A 23214-nucleotide genomic window follows, 5' to 3' on the forward strand; every position below is an offset into this window, starting at 1 on the left:
ACTGTGTTTGAAATTGAACGAGCAGTAAGCTCCGTGATATGCGAAGCGTCGCATGCATGGTTCCAGGCTTACACTATACGTATACTGGAGGATGCTAATAGTTACTTAATTGCTTGTACAGTGTGATGCATACACTGAGCAAGTTGAGGGTAGGCGTGTTGCATGTATCCAAGGTGGTAAGAGATTTCCATATAAAAACGAGTTTCCGATTTTTACAGCTCTTGAGCATAATTGATTGAGACCATAATGGGTTGTAACCCTGCTCAAGTAGCTTTTTTGTAAATTCTGTAGTGGCCTACCCCTCACAACAGCCTCTTGGTGCTCCGCAAGGCAGCTGGCAAGCATTCTAGTTGTGGCCTCAATATATCTTGTGTTTACTCCCATTGCAAGATTCTCCAGTGGAACAGCATAGACCCCCCCCGACTTCTCGAGAGTAGAAAACTTGTCCCTATCATTGCAAATGAGCTTGCATAGGTTTGGAAGTGGGGATAGTAGTAGGACAAGGTTATGCTGCTTAAAAATACAGCAAATGCGTATAGAAACGGATCCAAGGTATGGCAATGATGTTTGGACCACAGAAAATTCTCTCTTACTGCCCTCTTACTCTTTCATAAGTTCTGTGGGATAGGCACACCACAGAACTTACGAAAAAGGTACTTGAGCAGGGTTACAACCTGCTATGGTCCCAATCAATTATGTTCAAGAGCTGTAAAAATCAGAAACTCATTTTTATATGGGAATCTCTTCTTACTACCACCTTGGATACATGCAACACTCCTACCCTCGACCTGCTCAGTGTATGGGTCACTCTGTACAAGCGATTAAGCAACTATTAGCATCCTCCAGTATATGTATAGCGTGAGTCTGGATCCACGCATACGCTGCTTTGCATATCATGGAACTTACTGCTCGTTCAATTTTGAACACATTTGAATATTTGTTATGTGTTCTTAATGGTTTTGACAAAAGTTTTAATTTAAATTTTAAGCATTCTGTTCTTCATCAGATTATTTCTGTTTAATTTTTAGTAAATTTCTGTATTTGTCTGATGATGACAACGACTATAGGTTCATCGAAAGTGCTTGCGATAAGAAAACATACATATAATGCCGATCTCAGTGTTTTCTCCATTTTATTAAGTACTGTACATTATCATACTCCTAGGAGATTTGATTATGACTTGTTAAGAAAAGTACATCAAACATAAAAAACCAATTCAAATTACTTTATTTGTGGAGTTAAAAGTTATTAAAATTTCAAATATTTTCAGACTCTACTCATTGTCAGGACTCATAATAATGGATATACAACAATTATTCAGATATGGAGTCTTAAGTGTTTTATTGAGTCAATATTGAAGACACTGTTGAATAGAATAATGAAAATTGAAATGATTTTATTTTAGAATTACGCTCAACACTAACTTTGGCATTGGATATTGGATCATCTTAAATAGAAAGTTGATTTAATTTTTTGTCATTAATATTATTTTATAAATTTGTTATCATTAAAAGATTTCTTAGATTTTAAATTCATCTGGATATATTTCAAGATATGAATTTTCAGATACATTCAGTAAATATTATCTTGAATAACAGTATAGACATCTTTATATTAAACTTGGAATTGTGTTTGAAATGTTATATAGTATTATGCTGTATGCAAAATATATCAACATATTAAAATCCTGCAACAGCTTTAATAATACACATTAACGTTTTCAGTTATTTTACATGACCATTAGACAAATCAAATTACAAAACGGAATATTGTATAGTACATGGAATATATAAGAAAGAATGCATATTACAAACTCAAACATAAGAACAAAAATTCTATAGCATAATAAAAGTTGAACGTGTTGATATATTTTATAACAAATTTCAGTTTTGTCTCTTAAGTAATTTTATGTTGTATGCTTTCACAGCACATTCATTAATTAACAAACATGAAGCTTAAGAATGGAAAACAATTTAGAAATCCAGAATCAATATTTCAAAGGAAACATGAAAATTCTCCATTTATAAGTGGCTACACATGCTTCTATTGTGTACTACAAAATAAATTTGTAATCTTATTTTGGATAAAGTTAATATTGCAACACTACCTTCAAAGAAATTACAACTAATTAATTCACTTTTACTGGAAGAACTATCCCATCATGTCATGTTGGGTAGCCATCTTTGGAAACTGTTCGTTGGTTGATGCGATGACTGCAGGAAGGGAAAGATAAATGAGATGATGTATTTTTTTCATGCTTCTCACTTTGGGCATGTCTTATAAGTGATTTAACTTCATCGTATTTAATACCAAATGAGGTTTGGAAAATGAGCTGAACAAATATCATTACTAGTTAACCAATTTTTGAATTCATTCACACAAGCCACGAATATGTAGATTGACTCATCTTGAAAAATCAATTTTTAAAACTCAAAATGGCATTAAACAGCACGAACAAGTATTATTACTCAGAATTGTGCAAATCTCTTGAAAATTAAATGTGTTACAGCACATCTGTGAATCATCATAAGTAAACATACTAAATATTAAAAACAATTTCATATAATTTTGATTACATTTTAAACTGTTTTGCCGACTGCTGGCTTCGATTTGAAACTCGATAGCCCTATAGTTCAATGTTAACTCACTTATAATTTAAAATGTTTAAAAATCAGACAAATTTATGAAACAAAAATTAATGAAATTATTAAAAAATTAAAATAGATTTAAATTTTATTATCTTTTGTGCGAAACAACATTCAAATAATATCTATAGCCATGTCACAAAAGAAAAAGACTTGCAATTAATTTAAAAAATTGGAATTATGGATTCAAAAAATGCAGGCAAAATTAAATAAATAAATAATTATTAAAAATAATAATTAAAACTCTGGCCTTTACATCGAAACTAAAAATAAAATCAAATTAATTTTTAAATTTACGTTGTTTATGTGAGGCATTACCACCTCACACAAAATTTGCTTTTGACATTTTGCTTTTAATATACAAGGTGTAAAAACTTGAGGGGTTAAATTTTGAGTCGAAAACTCTAGTGCCATTTTTTTATTTGAAGCGTTCAGTTTGAGTTATAAGTGATTTGAAAAATGTGTCGTCATTTCCTGTTTAGCGAAATGCCAACTGATATATGAAAATATTTGTTGATAATTGCAGGTTAGTTTGATATTTGTTAGTTATTATCTGCAATTTTATGAATTTGTTACTTGGATTTTGAGTCTTTTTTGTAACAATACATGGCTTAACTTTATAAGTATGCTTCATGCTAGTAAGTTCCACAATTAGCCAAAATTTGCATATTTGAAAATGTTCTTAGAACATTTCAAATATGATATGTTTTAAACATTTAAAAGTTTAAATGCTTAAAATTGCAGATAATAAATAATGAATATCAAACTAACGGGCAATTATCAACAAATATTTTCATACATCAGTTGGCGTTTCACTAAACAGGCAGTTAGCAGCATTTAGTAGTAATTCACATTCAGAATGTATAGTACTTATAACAAAAGTGTATACTTATTACACTTAAATATCATAACTAGTATTTATAGTATAGTTTATATAGTATAGGCTTATCTATAGAAACATTTTCTTATGCAAGAACAAAATGTAAATTGTTAAAAATCAATTGTATATTATTGTGACATCCTAATAATGCTAGGCTGCAATTTTTAATCATAATTTAATAACACCAACAAGCGTTTATAATTATCAGCAAATAAAGTTTTTAATATACAATGACAAGCGCTTTCGATCCTAATTGGGATCTGCTTCTGGTCGATTTAAAAAATCACATGACTTCCAGTTCAGATTAGAAGTTTGTATATAGTTAATTGGAGCCTCAATTCCCTAAGATTACCACATCTTGTCGTGATTTTATCTATTTAACTCTGTTATCAAGATTAACAAAGAACAGCTGGACAGATGACAGTGAGAATGTTTAAATCTGCAATTTGAATTGCAGGTCAGTCATTTAATACACCTTGTAGGTTTTTTAAGGTTCTAAATTTTATTATGATGTGTTATAATACTTTCACACAACTACTTTCTATAGTATGAAGATTAAATATCTTACTTTTGTCAATCATTCTACAACAAGCAGAAACAAAACAAAACCTATACATAGCATATATAAATTACAGGAAAGCTTTTGACAGATTCCTCTCATAGTTATTGCATATACTACTACTATACAAAATACATTCAAACTCATTACATTTTTAGAAAACACAATGCAACAGTCATGTCAGACTTTACAATATACACATTAAAATAAACCAAATACACATAACAAATCTTGGAAAATGCCTTGCTTTAAGTCCACTCTGGTTCTGTCTGACTTTAAACTCACTGTCCAATAGGTTATTGCTATTATACAGGTGGGATCAATAGGCTGAATGAATCTTGAATAAAAAGTTCATTGTGCACCCCAAGAGATTACTTTAGAAGTTTGATCTCTTTAAAAAGAAAGACTGTAGCCTTCTGAAGGAAAGCTGAGGCTCAACAAAGTGAAACCCAGGTGAACAATTTTACCTGAGCAAAGATCTGCACACACATACTCATGAGATGTAAAGGAGTCTTCTCAGCAGACCTGCAAAAGTAGCAAAAGGCTGATGAGGAAAGTTTCAATTGGCACAGATGTTTACAAAAGTGAATGTGATTCCTATCAAAAGCTAGGAGATCCTTAGTTCACCTAGAGAGCAGGTTTTCCGGGTGAACTAAGTATTACTTTACGTTAGATCAGGACTTAATTTCTGCTGTTTAGAATGATTGGAGGAAATTGAATTGTGGACAGCTCTAAAAATGTTTTGTACAAATACCAAGAATTGGTTTGTGCCCTACAAAGGGATATGAAACATCCTGTTTGGCGAGTAAATCAGCACTGACATTATCAGTGATGTCCTAATGTCTTGTCACTCACAAGAGAAAGCACTCCATTGCAGGTAGCCAGTTCATTGAAGCACAAATAGCACTCTCAAACAAATGCTGAAGTAATTCAACAAGAGTTGAGTACCTTTAAGCAACCTGACTATCAGAAACAATGAAGATAGACTTACTGAGAGGGACTTTACATAAAATAATATCTACCAATTCTGCTTGAAACACAATGGGGAAACTTACCCAGTGAGATAAAGATCATTTTCACAAATGCCAGTACCCATACTACTAAAAGTTTTGGCTTCTCAGTAGCATCAGCTTTGCACACGAGTCAGCCTTGAAGATCTAAAGGTCTAATAGAGTACTGAGAAATTTCCCTGTACAAGTCCAATAGATTAATGCTAAATACAGAAACAATGTGATCAACACAATACAATATACATATTATCTTACCTCATGTAAATGGATGATGTAAAATATGCATCTATACAAATCTAGCTAAATTACATATTAGAAATTATACAAACTTACTTAACTGATATAAAAGTGGAGTATTGTCTAGATCAGAAGTGGCAAACTTATGGCATATGTGCCCAAAGTGACACGTAAGAAGAAATTATCTGGCATGTAACAAATCATGTGATTTTGATTTATCATCTGTCTTTTTCAATCATTCTTTCAGGTTATCAATGTGCTTTTTTACATTTCTTGTAATTAAAGCATATTTGTTTGTTTTCTTTAAATATCGTTATTCAAAGTTTAAAACTTTGACACACACAAACATCTTTAAACCTAAGTATGCTTACTATATGGTATATGGGCTCAAAAAGGTTTGCTATTCCTGGTCTAGATGATTACAAAGCACTTCAAATAGAAATAGGAATCTTGAGGAAAGATGATTTTGTATATTGAATATGTGGATAAGGGCAAAGACTACAAATATTTAAAATCCAAACAGGCCAAGCTCACAGAACATGCATAAATAAAATGGAGACAAAAGAATACAACTGCAAATTAAACTCAATACTAACAACACAACTGAATGCACATGGCACATTTAAAGCAGTCAAATCATATCTCATTTCAGTGCTTGCATATTTATTTAGAGTTGCATCATAGTAACATGTTATGTTATGTTAATAATATTCATGTTTTTCTTTGAGACTTATAGTTCTAAGCATTATTTAGAGTTTAATATACAGTGTGTAGAGCCTACCAGTGGCTGAGCAGTTCCATTGCTAAACACTGGGAGTTCAGTCAAGGGTTCTCACTTGAGACAGTCTCACCAAGACAGGCTGGCCATGTGGAGTTTTCCAGGTTTTCTCCACACCTGTAACACCTGAATAGGGGCCCGTTACCCTTAAAAAGACCTCCCAGAAGGCATCCCCTCATGAAATATCACATATCCAGAGAAGGCAACAAGAACCCACTCTGGTACTAACTTCCTTGATCATTTGATGTGCAAATACCGTATTTTACGGACTATAAGACGCACCTTAAATTTTATAAGTATTTTTTTTTTTAAATTGCTTAAGACGCTACGGACTATAAGACGCACCTGAATTTTGGAGGCAATTTTTCGAAGAAAATGTGCGTCTTATAGTCTGTAAAATATGGTATATATATTATATATATATTATATACAATTGAACCTGTCTATCTCACTTTATATCTTTAAATTTATTTTATCCCTGCATTTTTAGCCTAAATTCAATATATTTTCCTTGTTTATCTCAAATAATTTTCTCCCAAAACTTCTATATCTCAAATTATGGACTGAAGTGTCAATTACAAATTCAAAGCTCAGTGACTACATTTTGTTAGCATAAATTGTAGTTGAGAAATATCTTTTGCAATGCAGTACATAATTGCACTTAATACTGCTTTTTTCTGATTGGATATGAATTTGGCTTGCATCTTATTGGTTGAAGAAAGTCAGACATCAGAAACTATTTACAAACTATTTCTGTTAAGATATGCCAAAAATGCTTTATTTACATTCAATACAGGTAGGTACTGTACTTACTACTGTGTTAATAAAATACTGTATCTCTAATCAAACTGTTATTGTTTACTGTACCTTTATATCTCAAATTATTTTTTCATTCCCCATGAGTTCAAGATAAGACAGTTGAATCTGTCCATCTTAAACCTCTAAATAACACACATACACACAGAACTAGAATAGTCTCAAAGAAAAATATGAACAGCATTAACATAACATAACAAACACAAACCTAAGTTAGTTGTCCATAGAAAGGCTGATTATTCCTTGTAAAGAGGGAGGACAAAGTTGTCTCACAGATGTAGTAAATATTCACTACACCGAATGCAGGCAGTATAAGAGTTTTTCTACAAAAAACAAGGAACAGCATTATTATATAAGCTCTAACCCTTGCAGACAAAAACAGTACACTTTTAAATCTATTTGATCTAGATTTAACACAGTACACAAGAAACTCAGACATCATCAATCAGTCTTGGATTCAGGACCTCTGAGGTAGGCATCCTTAATTTGTTATATAGTCAGGACTATTGAGAGCTTATGGGTCCTGGATAGATAACTTTTGCTTCTTAGCAAGCTTTTTTTACTAGTTTTTGAACAAATAAAGTACACAGAATGTTTCTTTATTAATAAAAAAAACTTTTAAAAATGTTTCATTAGTAAAAGTAATATTTATTTATATGGATAGAAACCACTAATGTGTCTAAGTTTTTTTTGGGCCTGGAGAAAAATTTCCAGCTTCCCCTTTTAACAGCCCTGTATTTAATTTAATTTGAAGTAATTTATTTTAACTAAAAAGAAATCTGCTTTTTAAAAACTTATGAGTACAAAATGAAGCTTTTATTAACTTATTAAAAAACAATGCATTGACAAAAGAAGAAACTATTATGTTGTAACTTAGATAAAAAGCATAAATGAAACTAAGTTATAATACAGTAAAATAGGAGGAGGATTGAGTTATATTTTAGTCCTGCTTTGAAGTTATTTCATAATGTTAAAAATAAGTTAATTTTTTATAATGAACACATTTTTCTATATGTAATTTCAATTTAGTACTCTAATGAAGAAGAAATGATACAGTAAATATTTTTTAAAAAGATAATAGGCCATAAAAGGTAATAAAATTCCTTTTTATAAAATTATGTTGTGTAATGAATTTTATTTAACATTGATATTTAAAATATGTTTATAATGTAGTAATCAGTTTTACATGTACTCTATTTCATAGTGATATTCAGCAGTACTAAATTTATATTCTTGGTAAAGCAAATGTTATTAAACCAGTTCCTTTTCCTCTGTACATTATCGTGAAGGGAAATAAAATAACTCAGAAATAATCACATATATCTCATTTATTTATTTTTTAACTTGGATGCTGTTTTAGCCTTGGCTTTCTATTTTATAAGGGATAAATTAATTATTGCTATTCGAATGAATGTAATTAAATTATTAACTGTGTGTGAACATAGAAATTAATCTTATATTAGTGAAGGACATAAATGTTTTCTCTACGCTATATAACTCGCTAATGCAATAATATAGGAATTGTTTGTTTATCAGTCGCTAGATGGCAGCTCACTTTTAGAACTTATTGTTATGTAGTGTAAAAATGATAAGTATATTGTTAATTACAAAAGTTGTGTGACATAATATGGATTTTAGCGCGACATTTAACAAAGAATATTTTGTAATGTTATGCTTCTCCATTTTCATTTCTAAGAATAACCTCAGTTTATTTTGAGAAATGACGTATAAACACACAATGATATGAGCTTGTTTTTGGAAGAGAAAAATCGAAATTTTGCAAATACAGTATTAAAAACATTCAAATGATATATAATTTATTAATTAAAAGCTTTCATTTATATTCTAATGTTGTATATTTTTAAGTTGCAATTTTTTTAAAAAAAGTATTGCAATGTTTATATTATGTTAAATGACTTCAGATTTTATCTAAATGTTTCTCAAACTATCGAATTTCAAATTTAAATATTCAGAAAAATGTAGTTGTTTAATGAGAATAAAATTACACTTTTCATAAAAATTACTAGAATTAAGTAAACTTGATGAAAAGTGTTTTCTTTTTTTTTTTTTTTTTTATCGTTTTCATAAATCTAAAATAATCTCTAATCAAATAAAACTCTCTAAAAAATTTTTTCAAATTTTATAAATAACAAAAATAAATATATTATTCTATTATTTATAACTTTTTAATATCTGCTTGTTATTTTATTAGCTATTAGATGGCGACTTTTTTACTTAATTATTCTGTTTTGTAGGCGTTTAACTAATGAAATTTCGAAGAAAATTAATCGATGTAATTAAACAAGCACTTAATTTTTATGAGTAAAATTCGAAATATTATTACACAAAATTAATGATGCTTATTAAATTGTTTAAACTAAAATAACGTAATTAATTTAATAAAGTGTATATCTTTAATAATTCTATAGACTGCTTAACATTATATATCAGAAAATGTGTAAAGCAGTTACTTAAAAACTCACATTTTTTTAAAAAATATAAATGATTGTTCTTTTGCATTAAATTTTTGAGATTTTTGTCGAAAATTGATGAAATTTGTTGTTTTAGTTGTTAACAATATATGTATGTATAAAAATAAATTTTTGAAGTTGTAATTTGCGTAAAATCCAGCGGAAAATTGTAATTTATTGAACCGTTTATGCAATGGTAGATAGTATTGAGCATATCTATCATTAGTTTCATAATTTAAATTTAGAATTAAGTATATTCACCGGTAATACTTTATTTCGTTGTATAATCTTCTTTCAAACATTTTTATATTTAAAAGTTATTTTGAGATAATTTCTTATTTTAAAAATTAAATTGAATTTAAACTGCTAAAAAAGATAAAATTTTATTTGAAACGTTTCATAAATAAATTTAATTTTGATACTAGGAAAAAAAAACACATTTTAGAAAAAATCCAAATCGTTAAAGCAACACAAAAGACACGTATTTTTATAGTTCGTGTTCCTATTTGTAAAGTAAAATTTTTAAATAAACGAATTTATATACAATGTAAGATAAAGTAATTATTACTAATAAAAATCGACAAATGGAAGAAAAACACTAAAAGAAATTTTTTTAGTATAATAGAAATTAAAGGTATCTCTAATTGTTTTTAGATAACTACACCATTAATTCACAAAAAAATAATAATTGCTAATTTATTATTTCTTCAACGTTAAAAGCTTCATCAAATAAATGAAGAAAGATGGGAAACGAAATTCGACATTGCAATATGCTATTATTACGTTTGTTAAAAAATTTTTTAGTAGTAGTTATATATATATATATAATTATATGTGTAGGTCTAAATACCGTATATAATAATCTTTTTTTGATTTTATTATTTAATGATATAAAAATATAGATGCGCCTAGCAGTCACCAATTCTATGAAAATTACATAATAAATGAGTAATCAATTATAGATACTCAAGAGTTGAAGATCATTCATATATAATGAGTTTATGAAACCGGAAAAGTATCATCAAATAATTTCCAACCTCAAATTACACATGAAATCTAAAACAAAATTATATAATTTGAGTCCCGTGAACATTTTGAGTTCTGTGAACCGTATTCGTAGTAAAAAAAAGAAGAGTGATAATGTCGGCATTTATTATTGGGACTTCCTCTTTTTTCGATAAATAAGATCCAAGTTCCAATATAACTGTTGTGTTGTTTGCTAACCAAATGAATATTGCTTAGAAGCAAAGTTTGGTAACCTAGACTATCAATGCTGACGTTAGGGAACCTGCATTTCATTGTTCACGTGGAAGATATAAATCACTTATACTTTTTTCTAGAATATTTTTTCTCTCCATTCCTTTAAACTTCTATCATGTTCAATTTTAGTGTGTATATTTTTTACTTTTAATTTTGATTTTATTTAGGCGTGATGTAGATACTTGAAAATTTTATTGCTGGAGGGAATATTTACATCTTTGAAACTCCATTCAGATTACATATTCTAGAAATATTTCTTTATAAAAAAAATAAAATTCGAAATATTTTATAATTTAAAAAATTGTTTAAATTTTTTAAAGAATGAAATGAATTTTTATTTTAAAAAAGAAAACTATTGTTCATAATTAAGTCACTTGTTTTGTTGTTTCAAATTCAGCAAACTTTTTTTTATTACTTACACAATTAAAACTATACGAACAAAGGAAAATTCTACGTAAAACTTGAAGATTATATCTATTTCATCATTGTCTAGTACTTGAATAGAAGAAGGGGAAAAATGGTTAAGTGAATTTAGCGTTAAAAATTTTAGTATAACTTGTAATTTGATATTTATTCTTAAATATTTTAATAACAGACATAATTTAACTCCTTATAGGTACATAATTTCTCGTACTTTTCTGCGATATAATTATCTGTGAATAAGAATATATGTTCATTAGTATTTAAAATTTTGTTTCGTGCAGATTTTTTATTTCGATTTTTAATGACTTATAAACTGTATAGACAGTAAAACTATGTTCTATAAATCATTAATTATAATTCTCTTGTATAAGTTATTTCCAATAATTATTTTATGTTAAAGTGAATGAAACTTTACAATTTAAATAATAAATTATTAAATTGCTAAATTACAATATTAATTATTTTTTTTTGTAATACTTACTAAATTAAAATTTAAAAGCTCCGCAATAATAAAAATTTTATATTCATTTTTATGTGAAAAATGTCCTAATAATTCATGATATGTCCCCCTTTTCTCTTTCTTTCAACATAAAAGTTTCATGTCTAAGCTTGTGATAGGCAGTTTTCATATAAAGGAAGTATGAAAACAACGAACTTGGACTGTCCAAGTTCAATCAACAAGCAGATTAAAATAAATCGGACTTGAAGCAAAGAAAACATTTCTACATACAATGTTTTTATATTTTTACTTCTCTTTTTTTTAATCCGTTATTCAGTTCTGATTTATTTCACACGCTGTTAATATAAGAAAATGTGTTAAAAATTATTTTAAAGATCGGAAAATAAGAATGGCGTAATGAAATCTGCAGGTCGATAATTTTAAAGAAGCTTCCTGCAAATGGCAGATAATTGGAAATGTGCCTTTCACAGGTTGGTTTCGTTTCCATTAAAAAGCAACTCAATTTTTTTGTGATTTAACATTTTTAAATAATCCGGGAATTTAATTAAACGTTCGTACTTCTAATACTATTGAGATTATTTGATAAATTTAGCATAGAACAATGCATAAAATGTTTTTTTCACTTCCGAGATGAACGATATTGTAAATTTATGTATATTAGAAAGTCTATTGTTTAATTAAGAGATTTCGTGATGCTTTAGTTAATAATCCATTTATAACAGGAGTTGGAGAGAAAATCGTTTTATAACTGGCATATCTGAAGGAAATTAATCTGCTTTTATATTGATGACCTGTTTTACGCGACGATTTACTTCTTCCTTTCTTTTTTAGTTGGAAGATTATTTTAATATTTTTGGATTTTTATAATTTAATTTAATTTTGAGTTACTCTTTAGATTTCTTTAACAATTTTCTAATTATATTTGCATTAATCTGGTGTGACTGATAAAATACAAACACTTCAAAATTGGTAAATGTAATTTAGTTTAAACGGCTAACGGCACGCACTAACATTATTTTGTATGAGCATTTAATAAATTCGGATGAATCCCTATTATTCAGTCGTTGAACCTCTTTGTTTGGAAAAATTTTCTTTTCAATCAATTGTATATGACGAGACTTTTATCTAATGGCTTGTTAAAAATCTGTTTTATACGAATTATTTTAAATGTTTTATTTTTATATTTAGAAATTTAAAAATTCTTTAAGCATAGCATTTAATATTTGTCTCAATTTTGGCGGGATTGGCATTGGAACACTGGGAGAAACGAGGGATAAGTAAACGCCTTGCTGCCGCCAATGTGCGAGTCACTGCCCCAACGTCAACGAGCATGCTCATTGCAGTCAATGTTTCTGTATCGCGTGAGATTTTTCCGTCGCTCGACGTAGTGTAATTTTGCTTGTCTCTATCCGAGAAGTAAAAAGGAATGTTTTGTTGTTTGCCAGTATTAACGGGTACGGCTACTATTCCGAAAAGAAACGGTCAGTGTGGCAGGTTAGTATAAGTCTGTTGTATTGTGCATTCAAATTTTTTATATATAAGAACGTCATTTAGCTGCCGTTTTATTTTTATTTTTTCTGTGTGTACAAGTTTATATATATTTAGGTAAATATCATTTCCCAGTCAGTACGATTTTGGAAGATAGGAGTTTTCCTCGGAGCAGGAGCTGTCTGAAGCTGTCTGCCGAGTGATGGGAAGAACGCGGTCGTCTTGTAATTTATCGCATAAAATTTGATTCATTCCTAGTGTGAATCATCGAATTTTACTGTTTTTGATGCTACGAAAAATTTTTAATTCTGATGCTGTGAGAAATAATTTCTATCAAAATCGTTTAAGTATTCAGTAAAAGCATACATTTATATATATATATATATATATATATATTATCAAAATTTATTTTAAAATAAATTATATGATATACAAGCTGTCGATTAGTTATTATATGGAATAAAAAATAATCTAGAAAAAGGAAGAAATAACTAAAATTTTTATAAGAAATTTTTTAATGGTTTTTAAGGCAGATACTTTTTATATTTAAAAGATGAAATTTGATTCTAAATCAAAATTAAATCCGTTTGGATTTGATCAATATACATATGGGACAAACGGTACAAATTAAACTTCAATGTAAATTATTCTGTAGTTATATATAATCGTGGTGTAAAATTCTATAAAGTAAACCGAAATTAAGTTAATTTAATTTCTGTAGCGCTGTAATTACTTCAATGAAGTGTGCTATTGTTGTTATGCGTCAATTTTTTAATGATATATTGATATTTATAATTATTACGTTAACGAATATTTGTTAAACTTAACTTCTTAACATTTATCTGCTTCTTTTTAGGTTATTTTTATGGGTATTTACAAACTTGTGTCGGTTTTTTTCCTAATGATAAGTGATTATTTTCCGCGTTACAGTTATTATTATTTCATGCTTGATAGTAATATAAAGAACTGAATGCTGTATTTTTATAGTCTCTTTTTTAACTTAAAAATCGATAGTTTTTACCATTGTTGTAAGTAAAATAACGTTATTTAGATAAAAGATAAAGATGATTATCATGGAGATTTGATTCAGGAACACTTTATTTACAAGATTTTTTGAATTGGATTGTCTGAATTTTGAGAAATTTATATTATTTCAGTTTATAAAGATACTAATAAATAGCACGGGTTCAGTTACTTTTCATTCATATTTTATGTTAATTCATTTCCGGTGTAAAGCTATTCATCAGTAGTAATAAATAAAAAAATTCCGTATGTTAAAACTTAATGAAGGAAAATTGAATTTCTTAAATTATTTTGACATTACTTTTAAGAAAGTATTAAATTTTTTTTAATAATATACAGTTATTAGAATTAAAATGAGATTTTATTACTGGAACGTTTGGTCATTAGTAATAATAAAAAGCAAATAACCAAAGAATAATTCTTCAAAAATTTTCTATTATGTATTGTAAATGATTAAAGAATGTGGTGAAAATGAATTAATATAAAAAAATTATTTGTAAGGACTTTATTAAATTTATATAATTTAAAATTCTTTCGTTTTATAGTGATTGAATAAATGTAAATTTTTGCTGTTATATGTTAATTATTGAAAGTTTTTAAAATTTATATAATCAAACACATATATAGTAATAACAAAAATTAATTAACACTCGTAAATTAAAATACAAGAATTTATATGTATTTGCAATGATAGATTAAATAAGTTAATGTTTTTAACACTAGACCTTTCAATAAAATATTTGTTATAGCACAGTACTATTTCTTTTAAAAAGAAGTTGAATTTTTAAATATATACTTGAATGCTGCTTAAAAATTTGTATATCAAGTTTTGATTTTTGATAGAATAATTTTTGCTAATAATGTATGAATAACAAAAAATAAAAGTACAGCAGTTTGTATTTAGAGAATATTATTTTAAATTTCAGCATCTGATGCTGTGAAAATAAAAAATTACTTTATGCTCCCAGAGGATTTCTTTTTATTTCTATTCTTAATGATAAAAACTTTGAAACACTTTTTCATTTGTAACAGAAATGATATTGAAATTTCTTTTCAAATAAAGGAGAAAGGTATACTTGTGAGTAAGAAATGTAAACTTAAAAGTAAAAAAGTCTTCATAATTTATCAATAATATGAAATCATAGTTTCAGCAGATAAATGAATAATAACAATTACTTTGTAATGAGATTAAAAAGTTTTAAACACTATTAAAGTATTGATGAATAAAAAAAATGAATATCATTTTAAGTAGAAATTAAAAATAATGTATGAAATAAAATATGTGCAGAAACTTTATAATGGAAATTTCTGAGTTGAAAATTTTTAAACTTCAAAATACTATTACATTACAATAAAAATGATGTTTTAAGAGTCAAATAAACATAGAGAAGTTACAATAATTAAATGTTTTTGCAGTAGTAATAATAATTTTATTTAATGTACTTTCAATATTAAACTAAAACACAAAACATTGCATATTATGTCATTATTTTAACTATAAGAGTATTTTTGCCAGTGAAAGAACCAAAGAAGAATTTGCCCTCTTCTCCTTGTCTCATCAATAATTTGATTAAGGAATCTTGAGGTTGGCATTTATCAGCATCTCTCATGCCAACAAGTGTGAGAAATGCTGATGGTGACTACCGATCTAAATATCCAGTTTTTTAATTTTAATTTCATATGTGGTTTAGATTATTTATATATATCTTTATTTTATTTAAATTTATTTAAAACTTGTTTTATCATAATTATTGTTTTTAGACTTATGCAAATATTAAATTTATATGATGAACATAAATTATTATTTACTAAGACAAAAAAATACTGATTTCCAAGATAAAATTTATAGTATTTAGATATATTATAATATTAAGTAAGATGTATGGATTTCATAGAATGAGCTTATGATATCTTTTTATTTTCAGAATTTTAACAATAATGACAATATAAGTACTTTTTATTTCTTTTAATTTAATTAAATGGTCTTTTAAAACTTTATGTAATTAGTTTATTGGTTATTTAGTTTGTATACCCATATATATAAGACATTTCAATATAATTTTAAAAGTTAGATGTTTACTTGTAGACTTATGAAATTCTTCTTTATAATTTGAAAACTATAAATTTCAAATATGATGATAAAAATACACTAAACATAAAACTTTTTAACTTTATACTTTTATTTAGTTGCATTGCTATTTTTCAGAATGTTAAGTTTTCTTTATTGTTTTTTTAATATAAAATTTATTTATTTTATTTAATTAGATATGAAGATATATTGTATTTCTCTGCTTAATATTTAATATTCAGATTGTAGGTTGTAACCACTTTCATTTTGATATTAATATGTGTTTATATAATTCCTTAGTATTCCCAAGAAAGTTGTAATAGTCATTGTCAAAAAAATTAAGCATAGTAATACTGATCTAAAATAATATATTAGCCTTGATGCAAGTGAGAAGAATTTTAAGTAGATACTAAGTTTTAGACATTTTTTCAAGCATGCATTTAATGGTATAATCTGCATAACAAGTGTATAGCTTGTTTTGTTGTTATATATAAAATCTAAAGTTTTAAATATCTTCAAAAAACTCAAGATAAAAATTACACAAAATAAATGAAAATGTGTGAAACTTGACAGTACAGTACATGCTTTAAAAGAGCTAAGTAATAATTTCAGAAAATCAAATTATTTTTTATAAGGTAACACCTGATGATAAAATGACAAATAATAATAATTACAAACATTTTAGGCCAAAATAATAATATTATGATTATATTGTCCAAAACCATAATTATAATACAGTATTTTATTTTATTGGATAATTTGCAGAAGTTGGAGATTAGTTTTAGTTGAATAGGAATAAATATTTTGAAGTAGGATTTTTTACTTATTTATTAATTTTTTTTTAATAGAATTGATCAATTGATAAATAAAATGCTAGCAATAATCATGGTTATCCAAAATGATTAATATTAAATAACAGGATTTTTAGTTTATATCATAAAATAGTTTTAATTTTAATTTCTGAATAAAATCATGTATATCAATAAAAAAATGTTATAACAGTGAGGCATGAAGCAGTTGTTTTCTGACTTTTGCTGCAAAAAATGTATTTTTCAATGACAACTGCCTTTTTTTTTTAAATACAACAAATATAATACATTAAATATATTCTGATACATTTTTTATAATATTTAGAATTAAAATGTCTTATTTTATTCTCAAATTACATTTTCTTTAACACAAATTAGATATACATTTATGTCAATGTTAATATCAAGAACATTTGATACAACTAATTACATAAGTATAAATTAAAAATGTTACTGGCATTATGAAACTCCTATCAGTTCTTTACAAATACTTTGTGTGTGTGTGTGTATTAATTTTTTATAAAATCTAAAAAGAAGAAATATTCTAATTTAAAAAATTTTTAGATTATTCATTTTAATTGGTTTATTTTGTTAATTTTTAAGTATATTTTTAAAATAACTTGTGTACTTATTTAATTATAATATTGAAATAATTTCAATTAAGTGTTTGTAATTGTAATTTTTACAACAGAGTAAATGTAAATTAAAATAAGCAATTATTTATTGTGACATGGTAACAATGTGGGGCTGCAATTTTTAATTTACTTAATTTAAAATACAGGTATATATGGAAGAGAAATCACATCTAGCCAATGTTAAAAAACATGTACTTGTTAAAAATTGCCAGTACTTTGGAAGACATACAGCCTTCGTCATCAGGCAAAAATCAAACACAAAGTTTAAACATAAGAATAGAACATAAATGTAACGTTTCTTTTTTATATTCGGTTACGGTAGGAGGTTGGAATATTAAATATACAATGAAAATGTTATATTCTTTATTCAATAAAAATTTATGTTCTATTCTTATGTTTAAACTTTGTGTTTGATTTTTGCCTGATGAACAAGGCTGTATGTCTTTCAAAGTACTGGAAATTTTTAACAAATACATGTTTTTTAACCTTGGCCAGGTGTGATTTCTCTCCCATTTAACATTCCTGGCATGAAGGGAATATTGTTTTTGTCAATTATCATACAGGTATATATATACTCTCCATCTCAGATTAGTAGTGGCTTACCCCTGTATATCATACTTTTTCATTAACAATAGAGTCTGCCAGTCATCTATCTAACACCTTTTCAGGAGAAAATTTTTGAATTGAAGTAACATGACTTCTGGTTTTTACTAGAAGTTTGTTTATAGTTAATCAGGGCCTCTTGCCCCCTATTCCTTCCATATCTGGTCTCATCTTTCATCTATCTAATTCTGTTCTCAAGATTAAGGAAAGATCGACGGACAGACAACAATGAGAATTTATAGGTCCACAATTTTTTCAAATATTTCTATTTTATTTTTGATGACATTTTAGGTGTAATTAATAATATAAAACAGATATATTTGCTCTTATTAATTATAGTTACTTGTGTGTGAAATAGTTCTTGTTATTGTGAACAGTTTTTAACTATTCTTTTAAAATATTTAAACTTTAAATTCTGTACCTAGTATTTGATATTTTCATATTTTGTATCTTTCAACTAATTTTAAAACATGAAGTTTATATTACTATATAACAAAACTTAAAAATGTAGTGTACATAAAAGGTTTTATCATGTTTACTTGTTATTTTTTATTTTTTTAAAGAAAATTCAGTTATTACTTTTAGTAAGAATGCCATGTAAAATACTGATATGGATGTGAGACTGTTGTTGTTAAATCAACAAATATAGCCATAGGGATTGTTTCTTATGCAAAAAATTATTTCTAATATTAGTATGTTTTTAACAAGTCTTGATTTAATTTTTGCATTGATTTAGCAATTTTAATGAAAATTTTGAGAAGTTAATAATTTTTTTATTTAATGTACAAACTATTATTTTCAATTGTAATTTCAAAATCATTTTATAGGAATAATGGACGATTTAATATTGAGGAGAGAGATGAATATAATTCAAAATCCTGTTATGTTTAATCAGAATATTGCAGTCATCTTTTTTAAAAATTTATTACTATAAAATTTTTAATCAGTGTATTTACTTTAAAATTTAATAAATAATAGTATCTATTTTGAATTGTTTTAAATAGATTTAAAAGAATTGAAACAAGTTGTGAATTAGGTACTGAAAAATATTAAATTTTAAAATGTTTTTAAAATCATATTTTTAAAATTTTAAATTATCATCATCATCATCAATTCATCTTTATTTGTATTAGGCCTTGGCCTGTTACAAGGGGAGTTTTGTTTAACATTCATTAAATAAGCAATTATGTAGTTACAAATTTTTTAACAAAATTATACAAGTTATAAATAGATTTTAACGTAGCCACATGGAAAAAATAGACATTTCTTTTTCGAGGAGCACTCATTTAAATTATTTAAATCGGAACTTTGTCTTAGGAATATTGTTTTTTTCGCATCCACAAACCAGATAGAATTTAGAGAAGTTTTCTAAACACCTCGGACATACAATTTTAGAATAGATATAAATCTTGTTATCAATGGTTATTATGTCATTATTAAGGCGAAGCTGGATGAAGAACCCCTTAACACCAAAGGGAAAATTAAGCTACATATAATTATTGATATTAGGTATTATATTATATGAATTCGGCAGATTTCGTGTTTGGATATCCTCCATGTCAAGTATCAATGAATTCTCCATTACATTTCTAGTTAGTTGTTTACATAATTCTTCACTAATCTCCGGAAGGTGTATAAACGGGCCCATCGAAATCCAAAATTGTTAATTACTCTGGTCAGCTGACTTACCCAGTTCTTTCTCGATTCTGTTTGTAATGATTTCCGATATAATTGGTTCAAAAAAACTAAATAACAGCCGACCACTAAAAAAGACTCTGGTTTAATTCCACCAATGCGAATATAAAACTGGAAGTAGTATGTGATTGCACTAGATGACCAACCGATTTCCTAATTAATAGTAACAAACCTCCAGCTGGTCGACCAAATCTTTGTGGCCTTTGAGCATTTTGCTATATAAAATCCAAAACTTATCTTCTAGGGATCTCTTCCTTATCTTATTTATATCTAATATCCAAGTCTCTGTAAATCCTATTACTTCATGCGATTGTAAAAACTGTATGACAGGATCTTTATAGATTTTTTAAAATAGACCTTGGATATTCCAAAAGCTTATACTTATTTTGTTTAGGATAGCCTGAATATTTTCTTTGACTTGGTCTGGAGGTAACGAGTTTAATGAATTCTCCTGGTGAAGATTACAATTTTCCTTAATATTAGTCAGCTTTTTAACCTCTAGTTCCAATCTTTCTTGCTCACGACTCTCTGTATCAGCAGTCTGGCGACTCATAAAAAATAACTGATCTGAATTACTTCCTCCAAATTTAAATCGTACGTGAAGATATTACCATCTTTTATGAAATAATCGTCTCTGACCGTTATTTTATGTCCCTTTGCCTTTTCTTGACTTATCGTTAAGGTTAATTTTTTTCTTCTGATCCTGGATCTCTTACATAGATCTGCTATAAATAGAAACTTTCCCTTTCCTATACTTGCTAATTTTGATCTTTTTTTCCAAAATTCTCGCAAAATCGAGTTTCTTTCATAGATTGAGCTTAACGTAATTTTCACAATGGATTTATCGTCCCCACTTGACACTCTGACCAAACTATCAGGCAAACAATCAGGTAGTCCTAGTTTATTCTTAATATAATAATTAATCTCATTCGTGAGATCGTTTGTCTTAAACGGGAAGTTCAGGACTATAATATTGTTCTTTACCTTCTCGTTTCTCAAAGAATCGATTTGAAACTCCAGCTTACCTTGCAGTTGTTTACCAGTCTTAACTATCTGGTCGAGATCGGTTACTTTCTGGAAGGCTTTATCCAATTCCTCTCTCAATTCTCTATTTTCTTTCTTTAGTGAGGTTACTTCTGCTTTTATCGTACTTAAATCTGAATTTAATTGCGTAAACTTTTCCTGAATCAAAACGTATATTCCTTTTAAAGTATATTGAGTCTCTTCCGTTTCGTATTCATCCTCTTCCGCTACCAATCCAAAGTAGTCTTGAATGTTTGAGTCTCTCACTATCCCACTTTTAGTTATAGAGGGAGTTTCTACAATTTGTTCTTGTTCACCATGCATCAGATTCAATAACTCATTTCCTCTCGCTAATTCTTTCGCACTATCTTTCCGGGGTCTTCCACGCCCCTTTCTTTGCATATCTGCACGATCCATCTCCTGAGGAGATCTAGCCAAAGGGCCAGGGTTAGACTCTATCCCCGCAATTTGCAATAAGCACCTTATTAAACTTAATCTTAAAATATTTGTGTATTCGTAAACTTTCTGATACACCATATTCAATTACTTTCCACAAAGCTACAATAGAACGTCACTTCTAACCCCGAATAAAAAGTCACCAACACCGTCCACGACTCCCCCAATTCCATTTTAATTTATATATAGTTTAGTTTGAAATATGTAAAAAATAATTTGCTTTCAAAGATAATAAATTTTAAAAATTTATAATTTTAAATAGAAATTATTTAATGAAGTTTTTATTAAAAACACATAATAAAATACTTTACAGTCATGTAATATTTGAGTTATATTTACTTTAAATTATGGCTTAGTTTAAAATACCACTTATTAAAAAATGATTGTTATTTTATTGTTTAATGATGAATAAAAAAAATGTCTTTATAGATAATAATCATCTATTTCTTTCAAGCTAAAAAAAGCTGAAATTTTTCAACATAATTACTAAAGTAATAAACAAATATATACTTTATCTCTTTTCCTTTATTTTTTTTAAATCTCTACATAACATGTCTTTTAAGTTCATTAGTTTTGCTAACATTAGAATTTTTCAGTTATTTGAATGTCGAAAGTAATGTAATAAAATATTTGTAGTTTAATAACACTTTATGTTTATAATTTCTGATATAAACTAATGCATGTTAAAGAAAACTGAAAAATAATTCGTTGGCAATACAACCAAAGTTTGTTACTTTTTGCTAAAAATTATAATTGCTGTTTAAAGAGAAATAAATATTTATTTTTTAGTGTTAATGCTATTATAATCATAAAAAAATAATTAAAAGATTGAAATTTCTTTGTAATTATTGTGATTAATAAAACAAAGAATTTTATTTTAATATTATGCACTGTTGTAATCAAATTGAAATATAAAATGTATTTGTTTACGTTGTGATTAAATGTTTTTTTCATTAAAATTTCATTTTATGTTATATTTACAGAAAATGAAATATTTCTTTTAGAGTAAGTAGTCTATTGATAGAAGTTTGAAGTATATCTTCTACAGAAATTATAATTATATCACAGTTAGGATCCAATTTGTTGTTTTTTGCTGGCAGTATTCTTTTCTCAAATATTTAAAATATGATTTAGTTTTTAGACTTTATTTTTAGTAGAATAATATGTAGTGCACTGTGTAAATCTGATATGAAATATATTGCACATTATTTATTTATAACTTTATTACTTCTTCTTATATAAGACGTATTCAGGAAATCGGCTCTCTCTCTCAAAAAAAGGACTGTAGATCTATATAAAGTTTAATTCTTTTTCTTTAACTATTTCAGTTTAAATAAGCATATTTGTTTCAAAATCAGTAAAATCAAATATTTTGATTTGTTGTACAAAAATACAAAATTAATAATTTTGTATTATATTATTAATATATTTAAAAAGAAAGTCATCTAGTTATAGATAATCCTAAATAAGGCACTGTGTAGCTTTCAAAAACTTATATCTTTGTTATGCATTAATGTTAGTTGTTAATGTGTGTTTTCTAAAAACTTTTTGAAGTTGTCAAATAAACTGAGTGTAGATATATATTTCATTGAAAATAACATTTTTTAAATTTATTGGCATCGTATATTGTTATGAAATATTATTATTATACTTTTGATTATTATACTTGTGAAGAGAGATTACTCATATGAAATATTTAGAAAACCAATCAAAGATTTTATTAATATATCTTTGGAAATTATGTGTAACTAATAAAGTCAGTTGTTGACAATATAAGAGTAATAATATCATCTAGTAACATTTAGATTTATATTTAATCTATATGCTAGCAACTATGCTGAGTATTATTTTTTGCAGAATCCTAAGCAATAAAGT

The 23214-nt window shown here is 26.9% G+C and overlaps 1 protein-coding gene across 2 annotated transcripts in view; it reads left to right on the plus strand.

The window, feature by feature from the left end:
• Positions 1–23214, plus strand: part of LOC136977654 (vasodilator-stimulated phosphoprotein-like) — a 66695-nt gene that overhangs the window by 7882 nt on the left and 35599 nt on the right. The window contains exon 1 of one of the 2 annotated variants that reach the window (XM_067273186.1): positions 12389–13033. The exons of the other annotated variant lie outside the window; for it this stretch is intronic. Coding sequence (XP_067129287.1) covers positions 12966–13033 — 68 coding nt within the window. The 5' untranslated portion in view covers positions 12389–12965. Of the gene's footprint in view, positions 1–12388; positions 13034–23214 lie in introns of those variants that run through there. 2 annotated transcript variants of the gene reach the window in all.

The sequence above is a fragment of the Centruroides vittatus genome, unplaced genomic scaffold (assembly GCF_030686945.1).
Source record: "Centruroides vittatus isolate TY-2023 unplaced genomic scaffold, ASM3068694v2 contig_1114, whole genome shotgun sequence".
NCBI classification, from domain to species: Eukaryota; Metazoa; Arthropoda; class Arachnida; order Scorpiones; family Buthidae; genus Centruroides; species Centruroides vittatus.